This window comes from Neopsephotus bourkii, unplaced genomic scaffold, assembly GCF_033783945.1.
Source record: "Neopsephotus bourkii isolate Nb327-2 ecotype Australia unplaced genomic scaffold, CSIRO-AGI_Nbou_v1 NB_1792, whole genome shotgun sequence".
NCBI lineage: Eukaryota > Metazoa > Chordata > Aves > Psittaciformes > Psittacidae > Neopsephotus > Neopsephotus bourkii.
In genome coordinates this window covers 9,197,501-9,216,063 of record NW_026902266.1, presented here as the reverse complement: position 1 = coordinate 9,216,063, position 18,563 = coordinate 9,197,501, and the positions used below count along the sequence as shown (strand labels likewise).

Genomic DNA, 18,563 nt, shown 5'->3' with positions numbered 1-18,563 from the left:
TCAGTCCCAGCTGATTAGAACTGTTTGCCTTTTGGGTAAATAAAGACATATTTTGTAATGTATGCTTCTCAGAAGCTGCCAAATAAAACAAGGATTGTGCGACTTGGATACTCCAGACCATTTTGCATATATCCAACTTCCTCCTATTAGGTCATCTTAGCTGTCTGACCTATAACTAGATTGACTGTAAATATCAAAATAAAATTCATATTTATGTTTTTAGCAATATCAGATGCACATAGAAATCCTTCTCTGTATATAGTTATATGACATGTATTACATGCTTTATGTTTCCCTTTTAGCATTTGCAAAGGAATGCCTGCAGGAAACCAGCCTGCCGCATACAGCAGTGGTATTTCTTTAAGGTAAACACTGATGAAACATTTGGAAGATTGAAATAAAAACAAGACATTTATGAGACATAAAGGTATCACATAAAACTGTTGTGAATTACAATAACATTGGCTGAATCCCAGAACAGATAATCCTTATAAACTTGCAGGAATGTTATAAACTGTATATGAATGTCAGTGATACAGTACATTAACAGATTCATGTTACACTTGGTGCTGTGTAAGTCTGAGTCTCTAAAATTTTCGTGGCCTCAAAGTTTAAAATAAATATATGTAGTACCTTTCTTTCCTCCATGAAGATATTTTATGTACACAGTTTTATTATGCTGAACAAAGATATCAAAGTCTGTTTTTTCTTGAGCTGTCAAAGTACAAAAGAAATGCAAAAAGTCCTTGTGCAGATGTAGTAAAGTGCTGGATTTTATCTTTTGGCAGGTGCTCAATATGCAGCCCACATAATCACATGTTAATGACTGGAGTGTGTTAATCAGTATGCATACCTGATTCCTGCTTGCCCAAGAAAAAAAACAAAACAAAACAACAAAAAAAAACAATTTAGAGCATGTTAATGCTTCTACTTTTTAGAAATTGTATGTCAACATACAGAAGTGAGCTAAAAACTTTTCAAAAATTGCTTTATAAAAAATAGGAAATGTTAAAATAACAGAAGAATAAATTTACTACAGGTTTAGATGAACAAAAACTACAAGTCTTTTGCAAATAATTCAGGTGATTAACTCTATTTAAACACAGATCACCCTAGAATATAGGGGAAGGTTTAAAAAAGACTGCGCGTTTGAAAAAAAAATTGTACAGTGTCAAAATGAATATAATAGAAATACAGTAGCAATGACAAAAAGAACAATTATTTGAGTCTTCTTCAAATAAAGTCAATTTTGTATTTCACCACTTCCATTAAGCTCATTATCCTGCACATTTCTGGGGAGGTTTTTTTATTATTTTTAATATGAAACATAAACATCTCTTTATGCTAAAGCTAGTAAAACTAGCTTCTTGATCTTTCAAACATTCAGACATGTGCTTAAAATTGTATTTGTTGGTACTCCTAATAAAGTCAAGTTAAGCACATACCTGAATGCTTTTGAATCAAAACAACGTGCTTGAAAAAATTATTTCTATCTCTTCTGCAATATATTTCTCATAGGAGTCTATTTTATGGAAAAAAAAAATATGATATCATCTGCTTCTTCACACCCTTCAGTTTCAGCCAAAACTTTGTACCCATGCAATTACATATGAAGGTATTTATCTCTTTAGTTAGATAAAAACTCTAATGCACTACCTGGCATGCAGAAATAATATCAGAAGCATAGTAGAATTGCTTTCGACCATCACAAACCTCAGATTTGTACATGTAAATAACAGCTGTGTGAACAATTTAGCAGATACAGAATTGCTAGAGTTTAGGGCATTTATATTTGATGCATTTTATATGCTCATATTCAGCCCATAAAGGAACTAAATATAAAATTTCAAAACATATAATTGTACCTATAACTTTTCAGGATTTGAAGCCATGAATTTATATAACAACAAAGTCACAGTGCTTAGCTTGCGTAAATGTTTTCCATGATCTTTTGTAAAAACCTGAGTTTATTTTTCTTAAAGGGAAGAACTTTCAACGAGAGAAGTTAATAGCAGAAGGGGGGGGGGGCGGAACAGGATTGTGCTTGTTTTATGTAGAGACAATAAGCACTGAAATATCATGACCTTCAGGATGCCACCTATTTCTGCCTTTCTGATGCAAGCAGTTTTGCTAAAGCTATAGAAAGTTAAATTTGATACTTAGTGATCTAAAATTCTTTTAAAAGAAACAGATACATGTGGCATTAAGGGATCTTCACTTTTCCTGCTGCATATACAAATTTGCTATCAGTACTGCTGAGCTGTACAGGCAGACACAGTGAAAAGGTAAGAAGCCTTTCACTTGTTTGGCAAGAAGTCAAGAAAAGACAGAGACTTGACATAATTATAAAATATATGGCAATGTTGCTATTTGAGATAAAATCCAATGAGATACATTTCATTTCTAAATGCAAGGGGTCTCTGAATGACGTTACGAAATTATAGGGAAACAAAGCATATATTTGGATGGAACTAACTTGTATTTGTATATTTATATGTGTCTGGGTGTCCTCAGTCCTAGTGAAATAACACCCACCCTTTAGACTTGACTTGCTGCTGTGGTTCCATGTAGCAGTCTATCACTGCATCATTCCAAGTAACAGCAGAGCAAAGAGATGTGGATGCCCTCATTCTGTGCACACACATGCTGTCCATATACCCCCTACAGTAGCGGGCAGGTGAGGAACATCACTGGGGAAAAAAAAAGACTACAGTGACCCTCACAGCAATACATCATCATGTCAACACAGCACCAGTGAGTTCTTTCAAAACCCTGTTACCAGATAGTTACATTGGCGTTGGTGATGGAAACAGTTTGCAGCTTCTGGGTGGGGGTGGGGAAATTCTGCATTTTGAAGAAAGATTACAGATTACATTAGGTTAAAGCTGCTCAAATGCATTTTTCATGAGACTCACAAGTAGCCCTTACAGCCATGGGAAATCACCATCCTATTCCTCAAAGAAGAGCAGGGCACTTGTCCATCTAATTTTGTATCCTCTTGTTGACATTGCTTTCTCCTGACACTTCAGAGCAATAAAAAAAAGAAAAGTCTTCAAAATTTACCTCACAAGATGTGTGAGGCTCTGTATGAAGGTGGGGACCATCCTGGTTCCCCAACAAACAATATGATTCTCCATATTCCCCACTAGTAAATATGTTATTGGGATATAACAATTCAGTTACTATTTAATTTAGCAGAAGTAAATATTATTGACTTTCCCCCTTATCCTCTCTGTCTGCTGCCCCAGGAGAGACAGGTTTTGGACACAAACTAAAAATTTTCCTCTTATCTCTTGCCTGCTACCTACAGTCCATGAGGGAAATCAGGATACTTTCCTCATTATCTTACTACCACTTTACCCTCTCCCTTGCAGTTTACTGCAGCAAACAGGTATATCCTTGGTCTAAAATCAATTTTATTTTCTAGTAGGACTGTAGGCAGCAATAAATACCCATATGTCCAGGTATTTTTATATTAAATTACAGTTAGAAGTATACATATAATTGTTTCAGCTCAGCAATATGAAATTACATAAATCTTTTGGTTGTTTTATCTTCTCCCCACTGTAACATCAAATTGGCTGGTGATACAATACTCAGTGTAAGTCATTACAGGTCTGATGTTACAGTTGTTATACATTGCTGAATCTGTCAAATGAAAAGGGAGCACAAAGGGAATTTCCAAATGCAGCTGCTATTTCCCATTTGTTAAATCCTTTTATTACACCATATAAGTACACAGCTGGGAAATACTATAGAGTGGGAGTTAAAACAAAATATTTTGGCTTCCAGACATTCAGAATACACAAAGGACTCGGTGGAAAGCAATGCCTGATATCAAAGGGAGTGAAAGTTTGAAAACATTTTTTGCCAGTGTGGGTTTTTTTATGATAATACACAATGTAGTTTCAAGGTATCTTACATTACAGAAAGTGCTGCATACCATAAATGTTAGGAAAAAAACTCCATTTTTTTTTTCAGTTTAATTGCCCTCCTACAGGATTCTTTTTTTCACTTAAGATCTGTACAGCCCTTGCACTATGTTACGATGCATAGTGTGTGCTCTCACAAATTCCAGGGAACTGCTTAGTAGTTTTAGGGGCACAAAGAATGCAGGATTGTACCCTTAATTAGATACCATATAAAAGAGAATTTTTTTCCTCTCCATATGTTGACACAGCATTCTTTCAATTTACTATCTTATAACCAGACAATACACATTATTGATGCATTTTAATGACAGCATTACTTTCAGTGTAAATAGTATGAGCAGGTGCTTCTTCAAATCTGCTTTGAAAGGATTCATCTGGGAAAGGTCAGAAAGTGCTTACCCTCTGGGAATTTGATTTTATTAAGTAGAAAAGCAGTCACTACCACAGTACCTATCTCAAATTTGCCCAACCCACCTTCTGGAATTTGTCTTTCTGGAAAGAAACTCCTATCCTCCCTTAAAGGAGTACAAAATTGCCTTCATCAGGAAAATTGCAGGTGCCTCTGAATTCTTTCTTAGTAATATTGATGGCTGCTTGGAGATTGAGGTGTTTCAGAGAAAACTCCATGCAATTAATAACAGCTTAAAGGTTTGCTCATTAAGGACGTAAGTAAGGAAGAAAAAATGATCAAACAAGTTACCCTAAATGACAGTCCCTCAAGGAGAAAAAAAGATTGTCACTACTTCACTGTTGTGATCTAACTAGTCATCTAATGCGCCTAAACTGTAAATACACTGGGCCTTGCTCTGCACATTTTAAGCCTCTTTTGAGTTCAACCAAACAGTATGCTTTGGAACTTCAGTTTTCATTTCTAGCCAAGTTTTGTAAACTATACCCAGCTTAGAGCTGGGGGGGGGGGTGGTGGGGGTGGGGCGTGTATTAATAAATAAATAAATAAATCTCTTTGATTTAGCTGAGAGCTACATAAATAAGGATGACAAACACCCACCACTAGATTTAATCCAAAGGAACTGTGGAGTTTCCTAATGATTTTCAGGACATTTGTTTACGTATATGAGGGAATATTTACTGGAAAAAGGAGAGAGAAAAACAGAGTGCTAAGTCACTCAAGCAAAGTTTATGCACCTGTTCTGAAATATGAGAAGCTGGGTATTGATTAATGCCTGTCCAGAGGTACTGCTAGTGTTGACATGATAGTGCAGCATTAAAAGAGAAAATAGAGATTGCACCCTGTTGCAGTAAATGTAAAACCACTTCAGAGCAATACAAGTGAGTACAACTGATCATACTACAAGAGGGTCTATCATTTTGGCTTAATGTCCATGGCCTTAATGCTCACGTCCAAGCAACAGCCTGTACCAAAACCAAATGCTTTGGTGGACTCTCAGAAGTTAGAAGTTTCTTTCTAGAACACAGAGTCATGTTATCAATGTTATTGATGTCCTGAGACTGAAATTCCCAGAGCGCACATGCCCCTCTGAATGAACAGGAAAGTAGCTGAAGAATTCACAGATTTATTTTTTCCATCAACAAACTTGATCAATCCTTTCCTAGTCTGCATCCCATTTGTCATCCTGATAACACAGAAGTTAAAATTATCCTGATGTGCTTATCGCATGATTTACGCAGAAGAGTGACTCTCCATCCAAAACGAGTGTCCATCTGAGAATTCTGCATAGCAATCATATGTACAACTTACAACCTACTTTGCCAAATTACTAGCCATTTTTACAGCTGAAATCTTGCCTTCTTCATGGCAGCTGCCCAAACACCCAGCAATACTTTAGGCCTGACAGAAAGTTATGCATTGGCTTAAATTGTGCATTACAGAATAGTTAGCATCTTCATCTTTCTGGTTTGGTTTGATCTTTTTAATCAATTGGATTTTAGAAAGAAAAAAAAATCCTAAACACTATCTTAAGAAAATAGATATTATTGTAGTGATATTATTTAATTAATTCAAGGCTTCACAATATGTATGAAGAATCTAGTATCCATGTTGATTAATGAATTAGAATTATTATTTCTAGCCAAATTTAAAATAAGTTCATTGTTGCTAGCGTTGTCAAAAAAAAAATCATGCTCAAAAAGAAAAATAAAGACTTGCTCAAAAAAACCTGCTCATAGACATTTAATAAAAACACAGAAGAAATTTTATTAAAACACAGGGTATTCTTTTTAAACTAACTGTGTGAATTTAGTATCCGTGAAAGTCATTTTATGGAGACTCTGGAATTACTATGTTCTAAATTTAAAGAACACCTGGCTGCTCCACGTACCTTAATTCTGTTTGAGGAACACATACAAGGAAAATAAATCGACTGAGATGTCATGCCCATTTAGTCTTCATTCAGTCTGTCCATTTATTGAAGAGGTTTGGGATGAAGAGACAGAATTAAAACTGTAAAATAATTTAGGCTACTGAAGAGAACACAGATGATAATTCTGATCATTGCTAACATCACCCATATGCAAACTGGTGATCTAGAGCAGAAGAGCATGACATAGTTACTCATAAATACTTTTTCCCTTCACAAAAAGTTGTAATTTCCTATAAATACAGCAGGATGTGTCACCTAAAATTCCAGCTGCTTTGTTGTAGTGTGAAGCTATAATATTCTAGAGTTGGTTGGTTCCATTTCCAAAACAAGTGAAAAAATACATTAAAGCTTTTTCCTTCAGCACAACACTTTGCAGATGACAAACAGTTGTGAGCTACATCCTCCTGTCAGAAATTAATGCTTGAATATATGAGCTAAAAAGGTTATGACATAAATTAAGGTATGAACAAAAACATGATGAATAGATACATTTCCTTTCCAAAGGTGAACTCATCAAATGACCTCATTCATATAGACCTGTATACTTAATTATGCAATTGTAATTTACAATTACACCATATTGATGTTGATCTATTACCAACACTGACACTTTAACATTTAAAAAGCTTTACAGCCATACAGGATTGTACTGAACATGTATTTCCAAATGGAATTGAACAGTCTTTTACTGTACTAAGTTAGAAAGCCACTGTGAGAACTGTGAAACTCACCATTCTGTGTTGGGCTGAGAGTACTCCATCCCACTCAGGATCTTGCTGAATGGTCGTGACCAGAGTTGGTAGCTCCTCAGAGTGAGGTTTGTTGTGCATTACATTATGTAGAGGCAGATGAGAGGTCGCATGCTGATCATTGTTTCCCTCTTCCTTGTCACATGATGCTAAGTCCTGGGTCATTGTTTCCTCTCCATCAGCTGCACATGCAAACGGAGAGGTAGCCTGCTTGGAAGACATTCTTCTACAAAACAAGAAAAACAGACAAAATGAAAACATCGGTGTTGAAAAAAAAAACAAACAACAAAAAAAGTTCAAAACAGTCAAAACAGTCCTGTAAACACACCTCACGTGCTTACAACACTTAAAAATGAATCATATGCAGTCAACAATAATACTTTCAAAACTATGGGTTTGGGGATCTGGATCAAAAAAAAAAGAGATAATGTGCTCACTGATGCCAAGTCAACGTTAGGGTTAAGTTATATGATGCCATTCTATTCATTTACATTTGTCAAACAATATGATTTTCTCCAGCCATAAGATGTAATGTAAATGTACTTTATTGGTATTTTCATGTTGATTTTATATAAGAGTTCAAATCTCAAATCTGTAAACTCTTACTCCCATGAGTAATCTGAAGATTACAAGCAAACACTTAGAGAAAAGGGTCCGTCATGCTTTCTTAATAGCATTCCTTGCAAGCAGAAGATGTTTCTACACATTTTTAAATCTATTTCAAAATCTGCTAAATAAGTCCTTTTGCTTTTTTTTTTTAAAGCTGTATCTGCTCTTAACCTGTTTAAAATTTTACCCAGTTTGACCTTTTAGAAAGTGTTTTGAGACGTTCATATGAAAAGTGTTCTAAAATGGAATAGATTATTGTATGGATGGATAATATCTGAGTAATCTTTTACAGCTTGAACTAAAAATCTAAAATAATTATATTTCATTTCATATTAGACATTGAGTACAGGATATAGCTGAACAAATTACTTTAAATGACTTAAAAGTGTGACGAATAAATGCACTGATTTATGTTAAATCTCTTTTTCTAATAATGGCCTCTTACTACCATCTCATATGCAAACACAGCTTTCACCACAGTTTCTGCACTTAGATGAAAATATAACTGACTTCCACTCAAAATCTGAAAACACTTTGTTTAAAATTTCTAATAAGATTAACTGCAACTGTTAAAACAATCATTAATAAACCTGAAAGAAGACAGCTAAAATATATTAGCTATTTTCCTAGGTTTTAGTGATTTTAGAATATCCTTGACACTGAAATTGCTGAGAAACTAAGGAATAAGATCTCCACCTTAATTGCTTTTTAACAATAATTGATTTCATACCATTTCTTTAAAAATGCACAAATCAGTTAACATAGGAAACCACATGAGCATTTTTCAAATTAGCAAATCATTAACTTGCTAGTACTGTTTCTACAGACAAATAAATACTGATTAAAGGGTCTGGAAATCTGAGACTAACAGTTAAATTTACAAATCTGTCACATGCTTTCATGAATATTACAGTGAAAGAAATATCAAGTGCAAAGAAAAATAATTAAGTTAATTCCAATTTAAACATTAGTTTTTATGTAGCAGCCTGTGTTTCACATAGAATTTAACAGCTAATGCTAAATTTCTCACAATTAATGAGGGAGTTCAGATTTAGTATCCTACAGTGAAAAAAAAATTAATATAAGATCAACTAATCTAATTATGTACAGTTCAATATGAAAGTATTACAAGCTTTGAAGTGCTTTGAAACATATTAAAACACTGATACCTATTTAGAATAACTATTCTGTAAATAGAGATAATCCTGCCTCTTAAACTCGATACTGGTAGGGAAAAAAAGGTTTGTGTTTTCTTTAGGGAAGCCTAAGTGTCAGTGGGAGTCTAATATCAGTGCTGGCAATAAGCAGAACTGAAAAATTTAAACCGTATATTGCATTCTTACTACACTAAAGAATATGTGTTGATGCTACAGAAAATATGTCAAGAGTTCAGCAACCAGCATTATTGTACGTACTTCAAAAGGTTCTGGTTCATAATTACTATGAGCCAAGATAAAATAAAAGGTTTACTTTTCCCTTTCTCATTAAAATAGTCATGTTAATATAATCACTCACATGAAAATATAAGTCAACACTTTATGCAATCTGAAAACCAGTAATGAAAACTGAAAGTCACAATAAAGGATTTTCCTTTCTTTCACCTTCTCAACAGATCTTATTCCTCTTTCAAACTGAAAGAGCTTCTGTGAAAAGCAATAGCTATGGCTGTTTCTTCACCATAAATTAGTCATGACACAAAACTAGAAATGAAAATGTCTCTTAAGAACAATTTCAACTACAAACTGCACCAATGAATAATAGTGCACAATCCTAATTAAACACAACTCTGCAGCTGCAAAAATAGGCTGAATCTGTCCAAAGCTACGAGTTGGCTTTAAAGGCTGGTTTGTTAGGGACTGTTTTCTTAAGGAAGGCTGGGCCCTCAGTCTTAATCAGCCAATAAATTATTTCCTGCAATTACATTAAATAGAAAATTATCTTCAAATTGGGAATGTTAATTGAAAATCAAAATTCAGACTGAAGTTTAGAAATTACATGCTGAATATGATTAGTCTAGAAAGGCTTCACCTCTATTTCATAAACAGGCTTTTGGTATTTCCTCAAGTGACCATTCAGTGAAGCTATCTACTGATAATGCGCTAGAGAGGAAACATTTTTTTCTTTGCTATGTACACTAATATACTTTCCCCTTATTCATGATATTTTAAATGTATTTAAATAAAAATCTCTATTCATGTTCTGGATTTTAAGTTTATTACATAGAGAAAAGGGGTCTCTGTTAACCTTAAAAATAAAAGTGTATTGACAAAATCACATTCACTAATAATCTCAAGCCATGCCAGCAAGTTTCTGAACACTAAGAAATTAGATTGAGCACAGAATTCAAATGTTTTCTAGCTCCTCTTATGTCTTTCCTTCACTGCTGCATTATAGTCAAACACATTTTCATACTGTACTTTACTCAGCTACCTATAGTCCTGCAGCCTGAAAAGAAAGCAGGAGCAGGCAGATGTCCCAGGGTACTTGCTCTCATCATGACATAAGTTTTAGGGGTGTGTTTCATTTCTATTTTCCCATAAGCCTTTGCAAAAATTGCAAAGTTTAGTGCATTAATTACGGTCAGAGGTCAGCATTTGATGGTACTTTTTAGGTTTCTGGTTGCTACATTTTAAACATTGCGGTAAAAAGGGACAGAGAGGTAGGACCCTGCTAGATGAAGGCCCCCATCTTTTTTTCCCAGCACAATCATTAACTCAGTCAACATACCTCGTGTGTACATGTTGTCTGAGGGTGCCAGTTTATGCACCAAATATTGATTATGCCTGGGTTTATAATTAGCAAAAACAAAGTAAATATAAACTCCGGGACTGTGTGTTAACCAGTCAATTACTACATGATGGGTTTTTTCACTTGTTACGTGTTAGGTTTTGCTTACTTAAATGGAAGAATTCTGTACACAGAACTCCACCAAGTCCAAAGGCAGAGATTGCTCCAGTGTCGCATCAAATTCAAAGGGAGAAAAATCTGCCCTGTTTGAGTAGTTTATGTTTATGATAACATTAAACAATAGAACAGGTTGTAGTGTTAAAATGCTTTAATGCTAAACTATGAGTATGAATAGCAGTCAAATTTTAAGCTATAATAACTTCCCAATTTTACATTTAAAATCTTCAAAAGGCATTTGCTAAATCCCTATGGGGCAAGGGGGTGAGGAGGGGTATAGTCAATATTCATGATAAATAAGGCTTGTAAAAGGTATCAGAAATTTCCTAATTTCCATTATAATTTTTTTCTATTATCTATTAAATTCACTCAAATGATTTTAAAAAAAGTTTCTGATAAAAAATATCTCCCTAGTTATAACCCCTGCAAACAGGGGTTTATAATGGAAGTGCTGACACAACCCTAACTACAGCAGCGCAAATGGTGCCGCTATAATACACAAAATCAAGTTCTATTATTCTAAACTATCCTCGCTCGGGGGGTTTTCTTTACTGTGCTCCCAGACAAACTGCTGAAGCATGAAAAATTTAAATGCAATCAAGTGGGTCCAATTCTACTTTACTAGAACAAGTGTCTACAGTGGTACAATCTTAAAAGAAGATGCAACAGATTTGTTTGGTGCTTTTCTTTCTTTTTTCTTTTTTAGCTGTTTATTTATAATACTGTGCAGTGGAGATAAAATAAGAGAGGAAATTACACTCACATTATATCAGTATATTGATTACACAGCACACAATCAGAAAGAAAACTGCATTGTGAAATTGTTGCTTTGGTTAAATTGACAGATTAGCTGAACACAGCAATCACGAAAGGTGGAAAATACACCTAATGGGAACGAAAAAAATATTTGCAAAGAGCCCTAACTATCTTAAGTCCTATCACTTACTCAACTTCAAAAATTACATAAACCTTGATTTGGATTTTCCAGACCTAGAATAAATTCTCGTTTTGAATTGAAGACAGAAAGAGGGTGGGATCATTTATCAAAACCTCAGCAAAGCTGAGGAACTGAACCCCAACTTCAGTCAGTCTTGATACCAAGGTTATAAAGCTAAAATTGAACTGCTAAGGGTTTTTTAACTACATAAAATGACAGTCCCAAACAGTTCCATGTGTTATATATCTGCCACAATTTTTTATTTTAATCCAGAGAAGAAATTCTCTCTGCTGTAATGAAGACTGCCAATAAGATTCTCAAGAAAAGTTCTCCTTTTTTCCTACAGACAGTCTGTGTTACACCCTTCTTAACACAAATAATAATACTTCGGGGGGTTGGGTTTTTTCTTGTCTAAGGTTCTTCTACAGTCTCAAATTCTTCAAACAATGTCCATCTTCTTTTTCAAAACAATTAGATGAAATTAAAGACTTCCAAAGCCTAAAATCTTCCACCCTGCTGACTGCTCAAATGAAATGTTATGGTGGAAATTGCGGCTAGACCTGGATTTGTAGCTGATAGACATTTCAGAATCAAGCCACAAAGTATTAACACAGAAAACAACAATGTGATAGCCTGACACTATTTTAAAAACGTATTAACTAAGGAATAAAAATGAGATACATGACAAAGTAGACTTGTATTTGGCTGGAGCTTCTGTTCTGTTCTGTTCTGCTCCACCCTAGCAAAGCATTCATAAACCTAAAGGCATGTCTACACTGCAGGCATATAAATGATTGCTTTGTAATGCTGAGATATCCAAACTAATTTTAAACAAGCTCATTTCTGACAGCACTCCAACTACAGTAGTGTGGTACTCAGATGGACTAATTCATCCTCTTTAGTGACTACAGTATAGACATAAACCAGGTGTACAGCTCCAACAGTAGATTGGAATCAGATTAGATTACAAATATATTCGCTTACAGAGCTTTTATGAACAGTCTCAATTCCTTTCCCCCAAAGTGCCAGATTAAAGTACTTAAGTACCTGATTAACTGTAAGTACGCAAGCAGTCCACTAATTTCAAATTGGACTATTCAGTTTCAAAAAGTTAAGCACATGTCTAAGTGCTCTGGTGACTCCAGAACTAAACAAATTAAAAGAAACCATTTTCAGTAGCACTCATAATCATTTAAATATTCCTTCTAAACTTTTATGCTAACCTGGTGTTCGTGAAAAATAAAACTCAGCCACATCATCTTATCCTTCCTCGCCTTCTAAAAGAGCAACAAATATGTATACTCCTCCCATAATATTAAGCATGACTTACAGGACTGTCACTTACAAATCAGCACTCAGCTTTGGGATAAATTAATGGCACTGGATACTCTTTTTTGCTCACACTGCCCACAGTATCCTCCTCTTTCATACCTGTGGCACACATCATCACTTGGTGGCCCTGTGTCTTTCATGGATCCTCAAGCCCCTTCTGAAACTCAAGAGCATCCTTTATGCAATCTATTTTGCAGTGTGAGTTTGCCTATGCCAGTACAGGCCTGATGCAGAACAGGGTACACCGACACAGCAGCACAGAATTTACCGGAACAACTTATTTATTTCTAGCTGCAAATCAGTTTAACATGGTTTAAACATTCAGGAAAACTGGTCTTTATTTTTGCTATATAAAGATATCAGTTACAGTAGTGTTCAGATAGCCTTCAAGAAAAATGAAAACGCTTTGTCAATAACCAAAATGGTTTACAGCTCTTCCACATAAAACAATGTTATGTAGGCAGAACTCAGTAATGTAATTCATTGTAAATCTAATGCCTTAATCTGTTTGCCATTTAGAATAAACAGTTATTTCCTAAAATTATGAACTGTCATATCTGTTTTTAAAGAGCCTTAGTAACACAAATGAACACTTAGTAACAGATTCCATTCTCCTGAGGCCCCACACCCCAACACAAATCCCTGTGCGCAAGACCTGTATAAACTGACAAGGCAGTGATGGGAGAAAATCTCCCAGTTTTTGTTCCTGGCTTTGGCTCTTAGTCACAACAAGGCCTTAGGCCAATCAGTTCAACTCCCTCAAGCTGTTCCTTGGCTTCGTTTTGCAGGAACACTACAAGAATTAGATACATATGGATCGTAAGCAGCTCTGTCAGATTAGAGAGTTTATGGTAGTTGCAAAAATCACCTTTGAAATAAAGGGGTGGGGGGGGGAGGAAGCAAATATGATTCAAGAAATGACAGCTATAATGTTAACTGAGCATCCAAAGCTCTAGCTGAAATAAGCATCGAGCTAAGCAATACACCCACTGCTTCCAAGATACACACTCAGATTTTCTTGCATTTGTTTTTCCAATACACACAAATCACACTTCTGCTAACAGATATGAATCTAAATCACAAAGTTTGACTTAAGATTCAGACTCCCTCAAAGCTCAGAGGGTTTGCAATACTTGTTATGGTATTTCTTTTAATCTCTAATCAAGCAATGTGAGGGCTAAACAGCTCCTTGGAACTTTTGGTGAAAGCCCTTCTCTTACGTTCTGCCATCATAATGACCTTCTCAGCCATGCAGCCACAGTAAACTATGATGGTGAGGCATGAGTTCCTGCCTATTTATCTAGCTGTCGAAAACATTAAAATGGATGCAGCAAAACAGCCTCTCAGCCCCTGGCGACTTTTCAGTGAAAATCCAAACTGTTTAGCTGGATTCATAAAATGCCAAAAATACAGCTTACCTTTCTAGTAGGTTAAATGTTCTATTATCTTTATTCACTACCAGGAAATTTCACTGAAAATGCCTAAGGTGAATGCACTCTGAATGCAGTAAAGGGCAGTGAAAGAATAGTCATGTAGCACCTGGGATGTGCTCATCTTCAGTCACTGTAGTTAATATTTTCTATAGTTTATATTTAGCTGACAATATTGCTGTCACTTTATTTAAACAGCTTGAGACTGTTCTTTGGACTGGAGCTCATATGCCCTGGAATGCTTTGACTCATGAATTGTTTCTCCTGATAATGTTACATCACGTAACCACCTCTTTTTAATTGGTTCGTATCAGCTTCTCAGTGATGACTGCCTTTAAAGTCCTATGACTACACCATGTGCTTCTGGATATCCAATTTCTTACTGTTGGAAAAAGAAAAAGGAAAAAAGGCAGTACTGACTTCCAGCTATCTTCACCAATAACTATGGGAACAAGAGTGAGCTTGCCAAGAACTTATCCATCAGCAACTTATTAGGATTTGTTTTTTCAGGCAGCAAGTAATAGAATATACAATAAAAATAAAAGCCATCATTAACAATCAAATTTAAAAACAATGGTTGCTATAAATATAAGATTACATGTAATGAGTTCAAAAGTTTATTTTCAGTCCTACAGGTATAAAAACAGAGGTCATGAGCCGTTTCTCTGCACCACCTATTTCAGAGCAGAAATATTTTATCTTAAGTCAGTTTCTCTCCCTTCCTTCCTTGTTCTCCTCCCTCTTCTCCATATTTTTCATTTTCATTTCTAAGTTAGATAGAGCACCTCAGTAGAGAGCAAAAAGGTCTATCAATTTCAGGCTCACCTGTAGCCAATTGCACTAAACCACCTAATTAGTACCTCCACGTAACATGAAATAGTGCCTCTGCAGCTCACTTACGGACAGTCTTTTTAATAAAAAACCTTATACTGCAGGCTTAAAAACATTTCTAGCAGGGAAAATAGTTCTGATTCCATAGAGGTTACACAAGCATCAAAGCACTTAAACATAGGTGCCAAACAACATTGCCAGAAGCTCTTAGTACTGTGAGGTAGTGTTACCTGACAGCTTGGTGAATATAAAATTACTTGTTTCTCCAACTGAAGACAATCAAAGTGTCACCTTCCATTGTAATTATGCACAACTAGGGATCAGAAAAGTGCCAACATAATTACCAGGAGGAAAACAAGACATAACAAAAATATCACATCTAAATTTCTCCAAAGAGTTAACACATCCATATGGCTATTACAAAAAAAAAAAAAAAAAAAAGATTTTATTTTTACTACCAAATATCCTAGTGTTATTTAACAATAAGATTTATGTGCCTTTCATTAAGGAAAAACAGCTAAAGAAAGTGATTAATGAAATGCTAAAAATAAACACAGGTCAGAACCACGCAGGGATGTTACTTGTACACATTTAAAGTACAACAAGTGTCATCAGAGATGCTGGGACAAACATATGTATCTGCACTCTTGTTATTCTAAATTCATATATGTGAGGACTCATGAAAATTAATTCTAACTGGCACATGGTGTACTTTGGCATGTATGTACGCATGACGTGCCACTTTTGTTTGTTTATTTAAATTACTTCACTCTAAGAACCAAAAATGAAGTTCAAACTGCAGGCTGCCTCAGAGCTGGGACTTTCTGGGTATTAAAAATCTGAGGAAAATCTTTGAAGGGGGTAATCTGAATACATGAGAACTACTATTTTCATCATTTATTTCTTCCGGTTATTCAGCAAGTAGCCTATTCAGGGGTGAAATTTGCATTTTGGTGATGCAGAGATCTTATAACCAGAAATAGTGTTTTATATCTACAGTAGCTCTGGGCATCCTATAAACTATTAAAGTATCCTAGGTGGGATATATACTTGAAAAATTATTTTCATCTGGTTCATAGAAATTAAGCTAAACCTCCATTCTTTTTGAAAAGCTTTGAATTGTTGAGTGATGTTGTGGACTGCCTTTTCTGCATAAGTGTTCCAGTCACTACTAATGCATACACGAAGTTCAAGTACATTTATTGACGTAACTGCACACCATCTTCACATACTCTTTAAAGTTTCACCTCTGCTGGAGGAGTTACAAAAAAAGAAAGAAAAGCAAAATATGCAAAGCCAAGAATGGGTCTTTGACACTGTTTTTTCCCTGAAGAAATGTTGAAGAATAGCAGTAAGGGATGAGTGGCTTTTTTCCACCCTGCACAACTGCTCTAGAGCCAGAAGTAATCCTAACTCTTGCAGACAAAGCAGCCATAAGGACTGCTTGAATATGTTGCAGAAGAGGTTAAGAAAAAGATGCAGGTTCCTCATAACAGAGAAAACCATCTGCCTCTTGTCTGAGGCTTTGTATCACCAGGAACCCAGGTCCAGCTCTGCAAGGCTGGGCTTTCTAGCTACAACCTCCTCACAGGCTTTAGACATTGATGCTTGTTCTCATGCACTGCCCTGTATCATACAACACAGCACCTTCTTTTCCACTATATGAGAATATTGCTACACCCTAGCTGATATTCTTACTTGTGACATTGTTTCAAGGGGCTAAGAAGCAAATTTAGGACAGAATGATTTTCTTTTAGAGTGCGTAAAATGCTTTTACGAGGCAGCATTGTGCACAATATTTCTTCATTTTGAATTAAGGTTTACATCATATGATCCTTACATATGTGCATAATAGCAACCCTAAAATGTGTCTAGAGACCCCTGCAGGAACCACCTCATTTACCAGTGAGATGCAACTACTACTTCTATAAAGCACAGGGCAGTCTGAAGCAGCATCCTGTTCAGAAACAGATTACAGGGGATACTATGCCTAGCTGACGCTACCCAGGATTTTTTTCAGCAATATCCCAGTTTGACTGGCAATGTGGCCAAGAACAACAATGCAACAACTTCTCTCTTTCTCCCCCAAAGCCCTTCACTGCTTGGGCTGTGCAGGTTCTCATGGGGGGGAATAGATGAGGTCCTTTCTTCTTAATGTTAATTTGCTTCTACATGAAAATATGAAAACAAAAGATAAACAATTGCAGCAGTGTAAGCATTCAAATAAAGTAAAACAAAACATTATCTCCTGTATTAATTAAGCTAATCAGTTGCCATTAACAGCAAACAATTTGAAGTTCAATCTATCCAGACTTTGAACCTCCTGTCCTCCCACAAGATCCACAGATGAAATGTTTACTGATTTTAACTGCCTTTAAAAAGATATTAATTAAGACATTGTTATTCATAGTCTTATTCTTAGTATGACTTACTTAACAAGTATTTTCATTGTTGTTTAGTAAAACAAACAAAAACCCCCCAAAATTATTGTTATTAACCAGTGTCCAAAAGCAAGTTTTGTACTTTTAAGGAATCCATTATCGTATTTGGACTTGGCACTGAAAAGAATCAGAGCACATTAAAAAGAAATTTTCACAGGTGAAACTGCTACTGCTTCATCATTCAGGTTAAAGAGCTCAAGCAGTGTGCAGGGTCTGCACCCAGCACTCTGAAACTGCATCAACCGCAAAGGAAACTATAAACTCTGCCTGTGTTTTGGTTTACAGTACTGCACAGTACGACAAAATTGTTAGAAAGAAATGATTTGCAATAACTGAGGATCCTCAACTGTCCTTTTTTTTCATGGAAAAGTGTGACATACAGCATATGATCTCTAACAAGAAGAAGGAAACGTGCAGCAAAATGACTTCGAAAGGTAAAGGTGCAGAGTGCCCAGACTCTGAATTACTTTACGTTTCCAGGTGCTCAAAGTTCCCTGTTGGCATTTTTAAATGTGTCAAAGAACATTACAAAGCACAATTATCAAAATACAAAGAAAAACATAAACACAAACCAAAGTCCAAGACAAATGAAACTGTCCCCAAATAATTAGAAAGTAAAAAACCCCAAATGTCTAAAATGCAATCTTAAAATATTGTCAGTGATTTAAAACATTTTTACCATTCACATTTAAATTCCATCCAATCCCTCACAAGTTATTTTAGCTAAAATACTAAAACATTCTCTTATAACTTGTGATGCAGTAAGTTTATCATTGAAATACACAGTGCTCTGTTGTGGTTTTCATCTCTGACCCATTTTCTTCCTATATTTTAAGGATAAAGTGTATGATCTGAATTTGTAAAGAAGTCTTGTCTTCCCAGTGTCAATTTTTGCTCAGGGCTATATTTTGTAACAATTTCCCACTTGTGTTTATTGGTAATAATTCATAATAGACAAGCAAAACAGTACATAATATGTGCAGCCTATTACACCTAAAAACAGTTTCATTTTCTCATGGATATTTCTTGAGAGCTCTATTATGAATTTCAAAAGCA

At 35.3% G+C, this 18,563-nt stretch overlaps 1 protein-coding gene and 1 long non-coding RNA gene across 19 annotated transcripts in view; one reads left to right on the top strand and one right to left on the bottom strand.

Annotated features, from left to right (window-relative positions):
- Positions 1–18,563, bottom strand: part of SOX6 (SRY-box transcription factor 6) — a 378,453-nt gene that overhangs the window by 225,398 nt on the left and 134,492 nt on the right. For 11 of the 18 annotated variants that reach the window (XM_061380138.1, XM_061380135.1, XM_061380140.1 and 8 more), the window contains one exon: positions 7,006–7,249. In XM_061380138.1, the coding sequence (XP_061236122.1) occupies positions 7,006–7,245 (240 nt within the window). In that variant the 5' untranslated portion in view covers positions 7,246–7,249. Of the gene's footprint in view, positions 1–2,535; positions 2,682–7,005; positions 7,250–10,528; positions 10,583–18,563 lie in introns of those variants that run through there. The other 7 variants (XM_061380126.1, XM_061380131.1, XM_061380127.1 and 4 more) reach the window with 4 other exon arrangements.
- Positions 1–18,563, top strand: part of LOC133226503 (uncharacterized) — a 474,252-nt gene that overhangs the window by 445,684 nt on the left and 10,005 nt on the right. The gene's annotated exons all lie outside the window — the stretch shown is intronic.